Source organism: Platalea leucorodia (assembly GCF_965183815.1).
Source record: "Platalea leucorodia genome assembly, chromosome: 7".
Lineage (NCBI taxonomy): Eukaryota > Metazoa > Chordata > Aves > Pelecaniformes > Threskiornithidae > Platalea > Platalea leucorodia.
Genome location: NC_138829.1, coordinates 23,635,622 through 23,650,090, shown reverse-complemented (window position 1 = coordinate 23,650,090; position 14,469 = coordinate 23,635,622). Strand labels below are relative to the sequence as shown.

General features: G+C 38.1%; 1 protein-coding gene across 3 annotated transcripts in view; it reads left to right on the top strand.

Moving 5' to 3' along the window:
- The window catches only part of TSHR (thyroid stimulating hormone receptor), a gene marked incomplete at both ends in the record, with an annotated part of 70,234 nt that overhangs the window by 31,867 nt on the left and 23,898 nt on the right, over window positions 1-14,469 (top strand). For 2 of the 3 annotated variants that reach the window (XM_082317150.1, XM_082317149.1), the window contains 2 exons: window positions 13,033-13,107; window positions 13,256-13,330. In XM_082317150.1, the coding sequence (XP_082173276.1) occupies window positions 13,033-13,107; window positions 13,256-13,330 (150 nt within the window). Of the gene's footprint in view, window positions 1-3,927; window positions 4,003-13,032; window positions 13,108-13,255; window positions 13,331-14,469 lie in introns of all 3 variants that reach the window. The other variant, XM_082317148.1, reaches the window with a different exon arrangement.

The window sequence follows — 14,469 nt, the reverse complement described above, 5'->3', positions numbered from 1 at the left end:
TGAATAGAAAATTTAGTTGTTCTCCTTATGAACCTTGTTTAAACAAACATTTTAGAGCTACTATTTCTCTTAAATTAATGCATATCTATGTACTCTAGATAGCCAGAAGTAGAGATTGTTTCCCTGTGCTGCTTTGCCACAGGAATGAAGCAAAAAGCATTTCAATGAAATGCTCAAGTGCAAAACTAATTCCTGTCGGAAATGCATCAGTGCACTGAAAAAAAAGGTTTTATAAGGTATTCAGATTCAAGAGAATTTTCTGGTTTACATCCTTAAAGTTGCAAATATATTAAATCTTGGTAGAAGTGCTTCACGTGGTATTTCCTACTGACTTAGGACAGGTTAAACATTCAGTATTTTTAAGGTCAAGGATAAGGAACCCTTTTCCTGGGCTCAGGATGATGCTTTGGGGTCACATTCATAAGTACCTCACAAACACCTGACCCGTAGCTCCGTGAGCAGTTTTCTCCACAGCTTCTCCACGCAAAGTTGCATCCCTGCATTGCAGCATTCTCTGCCAGCAGCTTCCCCTTGAGCACTGTTTTCCTCTGTGCAACACAGTGCCTTTTCACGCCCTGTGCCCACTGCTGTCCCGCAGCCAGTGCCACCGCATGGCTCCCTACACCTAGCATGCACCTGCACCGCAGTGCTCCCACACCTCCCCTGGCCCCCAGTGCCAGCCCATACAGTACAGCCCCAACCCAGGGCTTCGATTGCCTCAGCTGCTCCTGGTTGTCCTCTCATGAAGGAGAGGACCCCACACATCACCAAGCTGCCCTCCATCAGCAGCAGAGGAGAACAGGGGCAGCTGGGGGGCAGCAACACAGGGGATGCTGAGGCTGGAAAAAAAGAAAAAAAGGTGGAGAGAGGGAGAACGAAGAAATTAAGGGCAGGGAGAAGGTCTTGTGGCTGCCGCCATGTGTCGATCTGCTTTAAATCCTGTGTTCTCAGGCTCTTTCTGAATGGGCAATGGTGATTAAAGTGTTATCTGCAAACAGACTTTCTCTGAAGCTGTGCATTTGCTGTTTAAGCTATGACTGTATTCATGATGGGTGTTGCATTTTGAAATCCTGCAAATTAAATACAGTTGGTAGGGAGAGGAGGTGCTGAATTGTAACATGCCTTCAAAATGGGAACTTAAACACACCTTCCCTCTTCTTGTGATACAACTCCTTCCACTTCTGATTGGTATGATTTTTATTTCTTACATTTAACGTGTTGTATTATGTGTTTATTAGCCAGAGCCCAAATGTTTTTGGAGGCACTCTGAATGCTTAGAAGTAAATATTTATGCACTATTAATACATGTTTCTGTTTGACATTCCTGTCTCAGAGGAGATTTAGAATGTGTTTGTGTGGGTTTTGGGTGTTTATCTAGATGACACTAAAGCAAATAAAACTACTCATTTCCCTGTCATCAATGATGATGTGGTTTAATTAATGTACACAAATACATCTGCTTATGAAGCAGAAGAGTGGAGGTCAACAGACAAAGAAAATAAGCCTTTTCCTTCCCACTTTTGTCCCACAGCTGAAAGATATAAAACTGTAACTCAATCAGCTCCAAGCCAGGCTGTACAGTAAAAATGTGACATACATCATCGTGGGAAGGGATGTGGTGGCTGTAGGGGTGAGGGAGGGGAGGAGGAATCCCCGTTGCCACTCTTCTGCCTCTTCTCATATGTGAGATGAAAGCACTTGCATGCCAGATGTGAGGTGACCCATTTTGAGCATGGAGCACACAAAAAGTACTCTCCAATTCCTAGCCCCAGCATGAGGATTCAATGTTTGCTCATTATCCGTTTTTAATTTCATTTTCTGCCCAGCTGATTTATATATAGCTGTTTGCTACATAGAACAACTTTTTTTTTATGTGTCATTGATATAACCTATCATTTGGTATGTTAAAATATAGGCTCTGTTAAAATGGAATAATTAATTTTCTTTTAAGACTGAAACTCCGATTTCCTGGGCAATAGACATTTATTGCTTACAGGAATACAAAATTAAAGCATCTCACATAAACATCTACCTCTGCAATACTCAATCACAGAGGTACAGACTGGAAATACTTTCTCTAGTGTATTCCTCTTTTATTATCTGCCTTCCTTTTGGAAGAGAAGTAGCTTTGTAAAAGCAGTGTTACTGTAGAAAGAGAATCTGTTGGTCGTACAATCTCTACTAGTTACTTTTCTGGTATCTTTTCAGACATTGTTGAATACATCTCCTAAGTGACTAATAAAAGTAAATCTCATGTTAGAAGAGTTAAAATTAGCTCAGGTAATATGCTTTCAGCCCCAGTCTGGAAAGGACATAAATTCCCTTGGAACAGTTAGTGATATTAGTCGTCTGCTGGTTGTTAGAGCATGCGTTGGTCACAAAGTATTCTTTCCAATTTTTAAAACATTTTAAATATTTTTTAATATCCATTGAAAGAAATAAAGATTTATCTTCTTTAAAATTTCCACAAAAATAAAAATCTGATCCATAATTGATTGTATTAAAAAGCCCTCCTGGGTTAAATGATCATATTTGAATTTGCTGTTTCCTATTATTACTCTTAATATTGTCATTGGAAAAAAATGGAAAGAAGGTTAAAAATCATCTCTATTTTGTTTAAGGAACACAACCCAATTAGTATTCATGTAAAATACCAGTTGGATATTTTTTAAGTTAAGTATGATTCTAGGTCTTTGCAGGTCTACTGATTAAAAAGGAGGAAAGGCATATGATGCAGTCTCTTTATTATTACATTTTATTTTATTTTGACATCTAAAATTGACATCTAAGACTCTTCTAGGCAGTTTAATTTTGTGCATTTAAAATAATGACCAAGTTGCTCAGAGTATGTGTCACCATGCAAAATATTAAAAACTGAGTCAGTAACTTTAATTGAGTATCAAAAGACAGTACTTAGATATTTTAATAATAGTAAAGAATATACAAGGTATTCCAATTATTTTAAAATATCTATAGGTTAGAAATATGATATCAAATATGATTAGAAAAGCAAATAAAATACAGGAATACATCTTTTAAATGCTATTCTAGCATTAATAAATCTTAAAACTAAGAGATATTCTGAAAGACAGAATCAGATATTTTAACCGGAATAGTAATGATGTCAGTTACTCTGAAAAATCTGCCCTAGTTAGTTGTATTGCAACTTTATTCACACTTCAAAGCTTTTAACAGTAGTTCCAGTATTACCATCCTCCTAATGATGGTGGAGAGACTCTACAGAGCTATTTTCTCATCACGTTCAGTAGATCACTAGCAGTACAAACGCGACTCAGTCTAAACTGTGTGCAAATAAATATTTCTTAAGCTTGCTATCTGGTTTTGCTTCTGAGCCACATTACTCCTTATGTCCTTTACAACATTCACTGTATGGCTAGAGTTTCTCTCTAAATTCATGTTAGAGCACATTTTTTTCCTCAGCAATATCAAAGCATTTGTTGCCCTGATTATTTGTTTCTCCCTAGAGAAATTGTGACAGCTGTTGCAGTGATGGCCCAAGGACCATCTTTGTTTCTTTCCTTCCTTTTTAATTCTTCGATATAGAGAAATATGCCAATTTACCTGAGGGCTAGATCCTCTTAGGGAACTTAAAGGTGATCTTAAGTGGGGAAAAGGGAAGAAATATCATTCTGAAATGTGAAATATGGATGTTTGCTTTTGCTGCTTAATAGCCCTGTTGTGTTTTTTTGATTTAACTGTATTCTGCAGTATAGCGTGCATCTAAGGCATCAGTCAAAATCAAAATCCTGTTAAAGTTTCTTACTCAGACACTGTCCATGTGTCTGGCAGTGTCATGGCAGTTGAATGAGAAAAAGGATGAGAGAAAAAATAAAGTGATGTTATAGGCACTACCCATGGCTTGCCAAGGTCTGAGACTTGTTTCCTTTTCTGTTTGCTGGTGTTTAGCTACATCTCCATAGATGAAACACTTCAGAGTCTGGAGGCCCATTCCTTCAACAGTTTAAGTAAAGTAACTCATATGTAAGTACTGTAATTAAATAAACTAATACAGCAATAAAATAAATTTGGGGATGTGTGGAAATAACATGCATGTTGGTGTTTGAGTTGTCATTCTTGTCTCCTTTGTAGCTAAATATTCTTTTTCTCATTTCCTTTCTCCATAATGTGGAGTCAGTCTCTTTTTTGATTTGTGCTTTCTTTCCCTACATCTTTTTGGTTCCCTTGCTCTTCTGTATCCTCCCATAGAAGCGTAAGAAAGTGTAGCGAAAAATATGTGGGACTACTTTATGAGATTGATGGCAAGTTGAAATAAACTGGCAACTAAGAATTATGTCTGTCAAATTACTGAAGGTAAGTGTAAAGCAGTAATATAAGCACCAGAAATAAAATCAGAAGGGCCAAAGCACAGAGTAAAACGGCAGTAGCTGGAAACATGAAGAATAATAAGTAATCATTCTGGGAGTGCACTAGTAAATTGAAGAGTGTTTATCTGGTTATTAAATGGAACAGGAATGTTATGGACAAAGGCTTCTGGGAAGTGGTTTTATACCTTTTTGTTCTGACCAGGCCTCACCAAATGATGCAGTAGGGCAGTTACAAAAGTGGTAGCATACCTGCATCCAGGGAGTTCCTGTCATGCAGCAGTACCCTGTCAAAATGAGAAAGTAATGTATCGAATAGAGCTTCATAGGATCCATCCTGCATCTGGTACTCTTCCATGTTTCCATTACTAATCCAGATGAGGGAATTGAAAGTGTACCAGAGTCGTAAAGCTCAGATGAGTTGTAGTTTGGCATATTTCAGAGAAGATTTGTGTTTGCAGAGGTTCCATGGGAGAGCACTGCAGTTATCATGGATCCAGAAAACATTGTCAAAGAGGAAAGACTTTTGTGTCCAGAAAGAAAACGTGCCAAAGGCAGATATATCTTCTAAGGTTGCTACAAGGGGTGAAAGCTACGATCCATTTTCCACACTGATGTTTGACAAAGCAAAAGTAATAATAACCTTAAATTAGATTAGGCAAGATTCGTGTTAGACTCTAGGAAATGCTTTCATATGGCTGGCATAAGTAAACACTAGAATTCTTTTCCTGGGGAGGTTGTCCCTATCACTGGAGACCTTTAAGGCTGTGTAATCAGAAACTCCATAGGTCTATTTAATCTTCACTCAGAGAAAGCAATTGAACTAGATGATCTCTTAACACTGCTCTATTTTCTGTAATTTTTTTCCTTTTACTTTACACAGTGTGAAACAGAAAGGTTAATAAAAATAAAGGCAATAATATCATTACTGTTACTGTAGATAGAGAGCAACTAATGCTGGAAAGTGGAAGTGCCTCCCCTAAGAGTACCTGACAAGCAGAGCTACAAGTAGAGTCCAGAATCCTGAGACCTAGTTCAGACCAATAACATGCTTCTGTAATATTCCTGAAAGAGTTTCAAAGGAAGGCCTTGGTGTGGTAACAGTACTTATCTTTGGTTATAAAGCCATTCCCTCTCCTGTAGATGTTTTTTCCAAGCCTGTCGTCTTCATGTTCTCTCTTCCTCTTTCACAGTTGTTGTGTCTTTAGGATTTCTTGTTTAACACAAATGAAAAGTTAATGAAACTTTTACTGGCAGCACATTTTATAAGCAATGAATAAAGCATTTGGCACTATGCACTACAAATTCCTCATGTGGTACTCGTTTTGTGGTTCACCTTACTAGAAGTTAAAGATAAAATGCCCTTGGGCCATAGGATTTCATTGCAGGATTCTTCTATGCAATATGCAGTATCTTGTCTGTTTTAAATTATATGGATATAAAGGCTTCTTGAAGATGGCTTGAGGAAAAGCAGCTAGCTGGCTAGATAGCTGTTTTCTGTTGTTTCTGTGTTAGATTCAAAGTGGAGAACGGACTAGAAAAATCTCCCTCAGGATCTTAATTCATAACACAAACCTGATCCCCTTCAAAGGGTAATCTAATATAACTGTTTGAATATAAAGAACTCTTCCAGAAAATGTGCCCTTTTAAATGTGTGACTAGTTTGAAGGAGTGGTGGATGGAGCTCTGGTGTTGCCTCCCAAGGCACTCGTTGTTGTGATGTGCTCTGTAGCGCTGCCTAATTTGCATTACTTTCTATTATTTAAAGAGTTGGCGAGGAATATGAGTAGAAGCCTTTTCTCTTGTCCTCTTCCAGTCTGTAACCACCCCCGAAGCACGTTTATATTCCTGCCTGGGAGGACAGCCAGTGCCCCTTGCCATAAACATGCCTCTGTCACGGCTGCCCTAGTCGGGCCAGAGCACACCATCAAGGTCCAAAGTCGCCACATTGCCACACCCATACCAGGTCCCAGGCCTGGATGTGCTGCCCGTGACCGGGAAGCTGCAGCCCTGGGCGGGCATCAGCAGAGCTCATGGGCACCTACGCTCACATCACCTACGGCACAGGCTGCAGGGAGGGCATGGTGGGGAGGAGGTTTTCTGATCTGCTATACAAGGGTTATAGTAATGTGGGACCCCATATATTTCTCACAAGGCACTGCCAAAAAAGAAACTGTACGCAGACATACAAGATATACTTTTTTTTTTTTTTTTTTTTTTTTTTTCTGCACAAGATCCAAAAATACTGCCCAGGACAAGACAGCAGAACTCTGCTCACATAAGCTATAGACAAACCCCAAACCTTTGCAGATAGCCCATGAAGAAAGGCTACCTCTACCACTCAAAAGCACTTATCAGGTTTTTAAAATCTGTTTGGAAGTAAGTCACTTGTATTATTTAATCAGGGAATATCTGGGCATCTGGCAAATTAGGTAGTTGCATATAAGCTGTAAAAGAAAGCAATTTATAAATTTGACCATTTTTTCTGAATTGCTTCTGTAACTCTTCTGATTTGTTAATGCTTATAGTTGTTGTGTTTGCTTTCCAAAGAACAAGATTATTCAGGCATAAATGTATATGTTGTGCTATGCATTTGTTTAATGTTCTCCACCTGGATAGTATTCTCAAAGTATTATTGCTAAAATAATACTGGGTAAAGATTATAATAGGGTATTTTAAAGGAGGTTGAAGTTATTCTAACAGTTTTGAAAAGTCATTTCACAGAGTTTCATTTTCACAGGTTGTGTTTCATAGACTTTTCATAAAGTGCAGTTTTATGTAAATAATCTTTGTACCCTAATTTAAACTTACACACACAGTTTCGTTTTAAAAACATTCGTTTTTAAATATAAGAACTTCTTAGGAGAAAATTTAGTGTTTGTGGAAGGGAGGAACTAATTGCTTTGGCTTGAGTCACGTGTCGTGTGTATAGGCATCCTGTGTTCGTCATCATCCCTGTCTGCCAAGCCTGTTAGTGTGCTTCAGCTTTGGTCTTCAGAGCTCCGTTTTCTTGGTCCTTATTCAGTTCATGTGCCTCTGTCCTGACTTTCTGTTCCTTCCAGACCTCAGCTCTCTTTAAGCATAGGTCATATTTTTATGAACCTATGCCTGTCAAGTGCTGAGCAACTTCTGCAAACTAAGGATACTGATCACCTGTTGTATTTTAATGGACGAAATCTCATTTCAGTTGTAATTAATGGCAAAATTCCCACTCTATGAAGATGAAAATCAGGGCCAAGACTTTACGGGGTTTTTTTCCCCAATAGTGTTAAATTGGTCTCACAATGGTTTGTTGTTTCTTCTTTTTGTCTTTACCTTTTTTAAGTATGTCTGTGAGAGAAACTTAACATGTTTACAAATTCAGAACTGTCTCTCCTGTATAATGGCATAAGTATTTATTTTTTCTAGATATAATTGTGAAAGTGTCTGGTTAGCAGTCAATGTCTCTGTGTAGTTGTAGCTTGGTAGCATCATTACACTAAATAAAAAGCTTTTGTAATTAGGTCATTTTTTCTCAGGAAAACGTTCCTGTGGAAGAAACCCCAGAAAAATTCACTCTTTCTTTTCCCCTTCTCTGTGTCTCTGCTCACTCTCCTCTGATCTCTCCCTACTCCCTTCTCCTCCTTACTACAAAAGCTCTCTTCTCTTATACAACCACATGAAAAGCCCTCTCAGCATTTGGGAACAGGGCCAAAGGTTACGGTTCAAGTGGCTTGCCCTCGTATATGCAACGTCATTCGGAGAGCTGGTGAGGGACCGCTCTCCATCTCTGCAGTGGGCTGCAGTGAGCTGGAGCCAAGGGCCGGGGCAGCTCTGCCAGCTTCCAGGCCAGGGCTGTACTTCTCTTGTTGGACAGCTTGTGGAGCCAGGTCGTGGGATACTGTGCTGCAGAAAGGAGAGGTGATTTGATGGAAATATTTGCGAAGCAACTGGAGAGGGAGACTGAAAAGACTTGAGGTGACTGCTGTATACCTGCAGTGAATTTCAGGACACTGGGAAAAGTGCTGTGTAGAAAAATCTTGTTAAAAGCTGCAGTCTGATGGTAGGGAATAGACTGGCAGGAGCCCAAGCCAGTTTTCTGGTGCTAGTGGTGCAAAGGCTTGACAAGTGAATGTCAATGAAATAACATGGATAGTTTGGCTGTAGGGGAAGAATAAAACTTGGAAGTATATATACAAGTGAGAGAAGCCATGGAAGCTGTAGGCAAAGTAAGTCTAAGAAGGTAGAGAGGGGTCCCAAGTTATTACAAGAAGAAAAAGTGCTGATTTAAAACATTTCAGAACTGCTGACCTGGATATCCTTAGTCTTTGTAGGTATCTCAGCACAACATAATTATATTGAGACTCTATGGCCAGATTTGCAATTTCTGGATTCTGGTCTTGAACAAACTCAAGGATGTGTCAATATTGCAAAGCAGCTATGAAAGACATGTCTGGCAAATGAAGTTTAGAAGCCACTTAAATATGTAAATGTTTGTGCTTTTTTTTAATGTTACTAAATTCATACAGGATATTAAGTAGCTTATTAACCTTTCTAGAAGTTATCTGGCGAACTTATGTCTCATTAATTAATTCATTAGACTAATATTTGAATATTTCTTAATATTAGTTTCATTTTTAGATTAATTCGCATTTGGAACTAAATATTTATATCTTTGTAACTGAACATAAGTTCATATTTATTTCTAAGTCCTGACACAGGACTTTATATCATCAAGTGACTTTCTCTGCACATCTGTTCTTGACGTGTTAAAGTTTTTTAAGTATTTTCTTTAAAAAGCAAAATTGAGTTCCTGTTCATGGACAGTCAGGTGGCAGTTTGATTGTGAACCTAGTATATTTTTAATTACTAGTCTGAGTGCCAGACATACTATTTAAGACATTGATTGTCTTTAAAGCACAAATAAGCCAATTCTTAATTGTTTTATGTACTTTTAAAAATAAAGCAGAAGATGAATAGTTTGTAAAGTAACTTTGAATAATTTTGTAAATATTCAAAAATAATTCTGTTATCTTGTGGGTAGGTAGCAGCATCCTTCTTTCTTATGAGCATCTCTAATTTTAGCTAGGACTGCAAAGTGAAATGTTTGTTCAGGGCACCTTTTGCCTCTCTACATGAATGGTCAACAAAGATGCCTATCAACTGTCTTAGTTTAAAGCACTTCATTCCCAGAAGGACTCAGAATTGTTATATTGCTGTTGGATGCAGAGTTTAAACACTGTATGCTAAGATTAAGCTGTATTTATAGGGTGTGTCAAAGTTCCATTTCAAAAGTCACTTAAAATCAGCTCTCATAGACACTTAGATACCTGGGAACTAGCCTACTAGACATTTTTAAGTGTACTCTTTGGCTTTATCTGCATTTTAGGCAGCTAAAACTACTAATAGTTTTCCTAGAGCTGCTTTTCAAAGGAAATTTAACTTTCTAAATCAGTGGGTTTCAATTCACCAATTCAGAAAAGCTTACTGATAAAAGTGCAAACCCTGTCTAATGAATCTACCAATAATCTACTTGCTTAGTTTTTTGGATCCTTTGGAAGTAAACCTTACACCACAGAAGTCTTTTGATTAGAATTTGAAAATTACTATCATATAACATTTAGGCACCTTTGAGTGTATTACTCATGACTGATTAATGTAAAAGAAATTGTGAAGTCCAGTTTGTATATCACTATCCTGTTAACTGATGAGATTGGAACTATTCAAATATCTTTTCTCCTTATGGACTTAACTTCATAGGCTCCAATATTGATAGAGCTATAGACATCCTTTAAATCCGTGATTTTAGGGGGGGAAATCCTTCCAGTACTCTGAGATTAATGATGTTTGAGTGTGCAAAACAAGGACAGCAGCACAGTTCATGAATGGAACTGAATTTGAAGATCTTTCTCTTTTTCATGCATATGAAATGAGAGCCCACATATTCAGCCAGTCAAGTGCAAGAGCCACATTTGACTGGACTAGAAGTAGGGAAAATAGGATTTTTCTCCTGATTTTTTCTTAAGCATAGCATTCACTTTGGTCAAATCACCTTTTACCTTTTCATACCTCTCTCATGCTCTTTCTCATCTATTTTGACTAGAGACTTCTAAGCAACTGTCTGTCTGCTACTGTTTTTTGTAGTGCCTACCACAATGGGCCCTTTTCTTCCTTTTGGGCTTTAACAAACCTCTGTAACACAAAGTGTAGGATGAAATGCAAATATAAATACAGTATATTTTAAAGCATACTTCTTTCCTAATCCCAGCATTGCCAATTCAAGAAAATCGAACAGCAGGGACATAAACATTTCCCCAATTGCAGTTGAATCATATTGATTTCCTCACATTATTTAAGCTTTTCTCCGATTACTCTGCCAACCATCTCACCTGGCAGCTTTAAATCTTTTATTCCCAGATTAATTAGTTTTTCATTTGCCTTTGTTAAACAGCACATGCCCTCTCATGGCCCAGTTATTTAATAAATCAAAATCTGATTGAATCTCATTGCATTATTTTGTGCTTCCAATTTTAGTACCATCTGCAGATTTTGAATTCTTACTTTCAGTACCCTCATCCAAATAATATACGCAGAATACTATGAATAGCAACAAGCCAAAACCTGATGATCCATTTCCAGGCTGAAGGTTGATCAGCAGACTGTCTTTCCCTGGAATATGTTTGGTCCACAAAAGGAATATCTGGCCAGGAAGCTCATGAGTCCAGCATTTTAAATGCAGTCAGTGATGGAGAAAACATGTCAGTTAAAGTTTATGGAGCATTCCACTGTTGGGAATGTGATAGCTACATAACTAATAAAATAATTTGAGAGAAGCAAGAGACTGACGCTAAGAAGATTTCTTTTAAATAGAGAAACTGTACTGTTCAAAGTAGCTAACAGACATCAAGAATATTTGAATATAGCACTGTAATAGCGATAGTATAGCTATTAATTACATCAGTTTAACATGCAAGTAAAAGGTAAATACTTGTCTCCCTGCAATGTTGGAGTAAACATTAAAAACTAAAGACTCAAAAGGTGGAACAGAACTGTTTTGAGAGTACAACAGTATAGAGAGAGGCTGAAGTCTTGGTACCTGTATCTACATACTGATTTATCTACTGTCTTACATCTCTTTTCCAACTTTTATTTCTCAGACAACTTGGCTGCGTCAATTTTATCCTCTTAAAATGATTCCAGTGGCAGAGGTATCCTTAAAACCCAACTTCCTGATACCTATATTGTGTAGGTTATTTGGCACTGTTAGGGCATGGTAAATTAAATACTACTGGTTTCTGCCCAGTAGCCCCACTTCTTGGACTGACTTAAGACCAGAACATTACCCACACAGCCTGCACCACCATGCCATCTATGTCTTCTTCATCAAATTTCTCTATATAAGTAGCAAGTTTTTCCCTCAGCCCACTGCTCCACAGCTAGTCCCAGGAGGAAAACTGACACAGTTCTTTCTGTATGGTTTCTATATTAAGAAAGGTTGAGAGTTGTTCCAGCAGAGTTATAAGACCAGCATCCAGAGCTCGTTTAAGGTAAAGAAATAGAAGCAAACATGCAAAAAACAGCAATCCCCTTTTGGAGACAGTAAAGAGGCCAGGAAAGGAAAAGTGTGCATGTGATGGGGGTGGGTATGGGTGGGTTTTTTCATATAAGATGAAAATTTGGTAGGTCTAGACAGGGAATTTTGGCACAGTTTGATTGGTGCAGCCAGACTGCTGACTGTCATTATGGATAGAAAAGAAAGAAATCTGCAGAAGAAAAGAGGAATGAGAAAGATTGAGGAAAATTGCATTAAGAGCAGAGACAAAAATTTCAGAAAAATGAGGAAGAGTCGTGATACCAGGCAATGATCATGATGGCTGGAGGGGCAGCAGCCCCACCAACACACCTACAGAAAGCACCCAGCATGGGCATAGCCATGATCAGTGTCAGGTTGGTTCTTCAACGTGTGCAGTCTAAAAAGCCATCTGCAGATGAAGCTGTCACCTGGGTAGAAGTATTTAAAAACATAACTGTGGACAGATGTGAGGAATGAAGCCCACGTTGCATCAGTATAAAGCAAAGAGATACACTATCCTATATACTGCTGGACGTGGCTATATAGTGAATGGTGTGTCCATTTCAGGTCTCAGAATGGAGCTAATTTAAGTGACCTGAGCCATCTTTTGGATCCACTGGTGAGTTCTGTAAAAGAGACAGGAAAAATAATACAAAATACTGTTAGAGACATGAAGGAAGTAACCAGAAAAATAGGACATAAAATTACAAGCTAAATAGATGGTTGTAAATTGATAGGATTCTTACACATCAATACTGAAAGTTTTGCTTAAATTTTCTTCTTTTTACTCAATTTTGCAGACACTAAACTCTCACCACGTTCAAAGCAATAGCCATTACCACAGCCTATTGCTTTGATTTTAGGACCATGCAGACAAAGGATCCATAATCAAATTTCAGGTGCTTCTTTCCCCCCTGCTTAAACTAGCCAGTCTCCATGACTGCATCTATCCAGATGATAATTCATCATTGTAAGATTGCTCCGAAGGTATAGTGGTCCTGAGCTAGTGCTGGCCAGTACCAAAGGTCATTGTAGGAATTAGGTCCCTGAAATGTCATTTTAACATTGCTGATTTCTCTTATGATAAATAATTAAATATTAATGATCAATGTGGTAATGTTCCTCCCTTTTTTACAGTGAAATTCGAAATCTTAGAAACTTGGATTACATAGATCCAGATGCCTTTAAGAACCTCCCACTTTTGAAATACCTGTAAGTATTTAGCACCTGTAACAAGTTGGCACTTAAGCCTCACAGATGGCTCTTTACACTATAGCACTGTTGAATGTTTTAAATATATTGTTTGTTGTTGTTTAGTAGTCCGGCACATGTAATTCTTTCTGTTTCTTTTCTCTCTCAGTGGTATTTTTAATACTGGACTCAAAGCATTTCCAGACCTCACCAAGATCTACTCATCTGATGTGAACTTTTTACTGTAAGTATCTGTCCTCACAGCTGGTTAGAATACTGCCGTCCTCAAATCCCAAGAAAACCTATAGTGAAGGTTTCTGTTTTGGAGAAAAATATCAAATAAGTCTGACAAAGCACTTTTCCTCAAGCTATATTTCAATGACAATTAGTACCAAATCTGGAAAATGCCAGGTCACCTATCACTATACATTTGACCTGAATGAGGGACATGGACACACAAGCACATTTCTCTTGAATTAGCCGAAGCACATGATACACAACTTCTACAGGCCTTTTGCTTTTTTTTTGTTTTTGTAATGGCTGCACAATACCTGAATTAGTCTGAAGTCAGAATAGTGTGACACACAGGACCTGATCTGACATACAGCCTGCTAACGTGAAGTCATCCTGTCAACATTCTTCTAACAAATTTGTGCTGGCATGGTGAGCTCATATTGCACATTTTCTGATACTATTCTTCATTAAGCTCCTATATTGTTGAATAATAACCTCCATTGGCTATCTGCCTTCTTTCTTCTGACCTTACCCTAAGCACGGAAGACTCAAGAGCAGGAGAACTGGACAATCTTGAGAGCAATTGTTTATCATTGCACCTTTAAAAAGCTCAGTGTTGGCTGAGCTCACATTTTTAGGAAGATTTTGGTGACTTACTTTATCTAAAATATGTTGCTTCATACAATTAATGTTTTATTAAAGAAAACAGAAAAGGATCTTAAAAAGCAAATCACCAAAGCTGAGAAATAAAGTAGAGCTTTTAAGTCACTAGACCAGGAGCACCTTGGTTTCATGACAGCCTTAGTACTGAGGTCAGCTCAGGCTGGCACAATATGTCTTTAAGAAAGATGACTACCCATCTCTTTTCTGTCACTCACCCCTTTTTCATAGTAGTTGAATGAGATGCATGCTCTTTTAGATCGACAGCATAAGCTTCCGTGAACACACACTTTGCCTAAATGCCCTTGCCTAAACTTACTTGTAGAGCCACATTTCAAGCACAAGTCTATAGTCCCACTGAAGGACCAAAGCACCAGGACTGACAATTGCCCACTTTTAAGCTAGACTTCTTAGGTGGAGCCATCTCTCATTAACTCAAGTCCTCAGCTAGAAAGAATTTTCCTACTAGTAAGCTTTGCTAATTTAGTT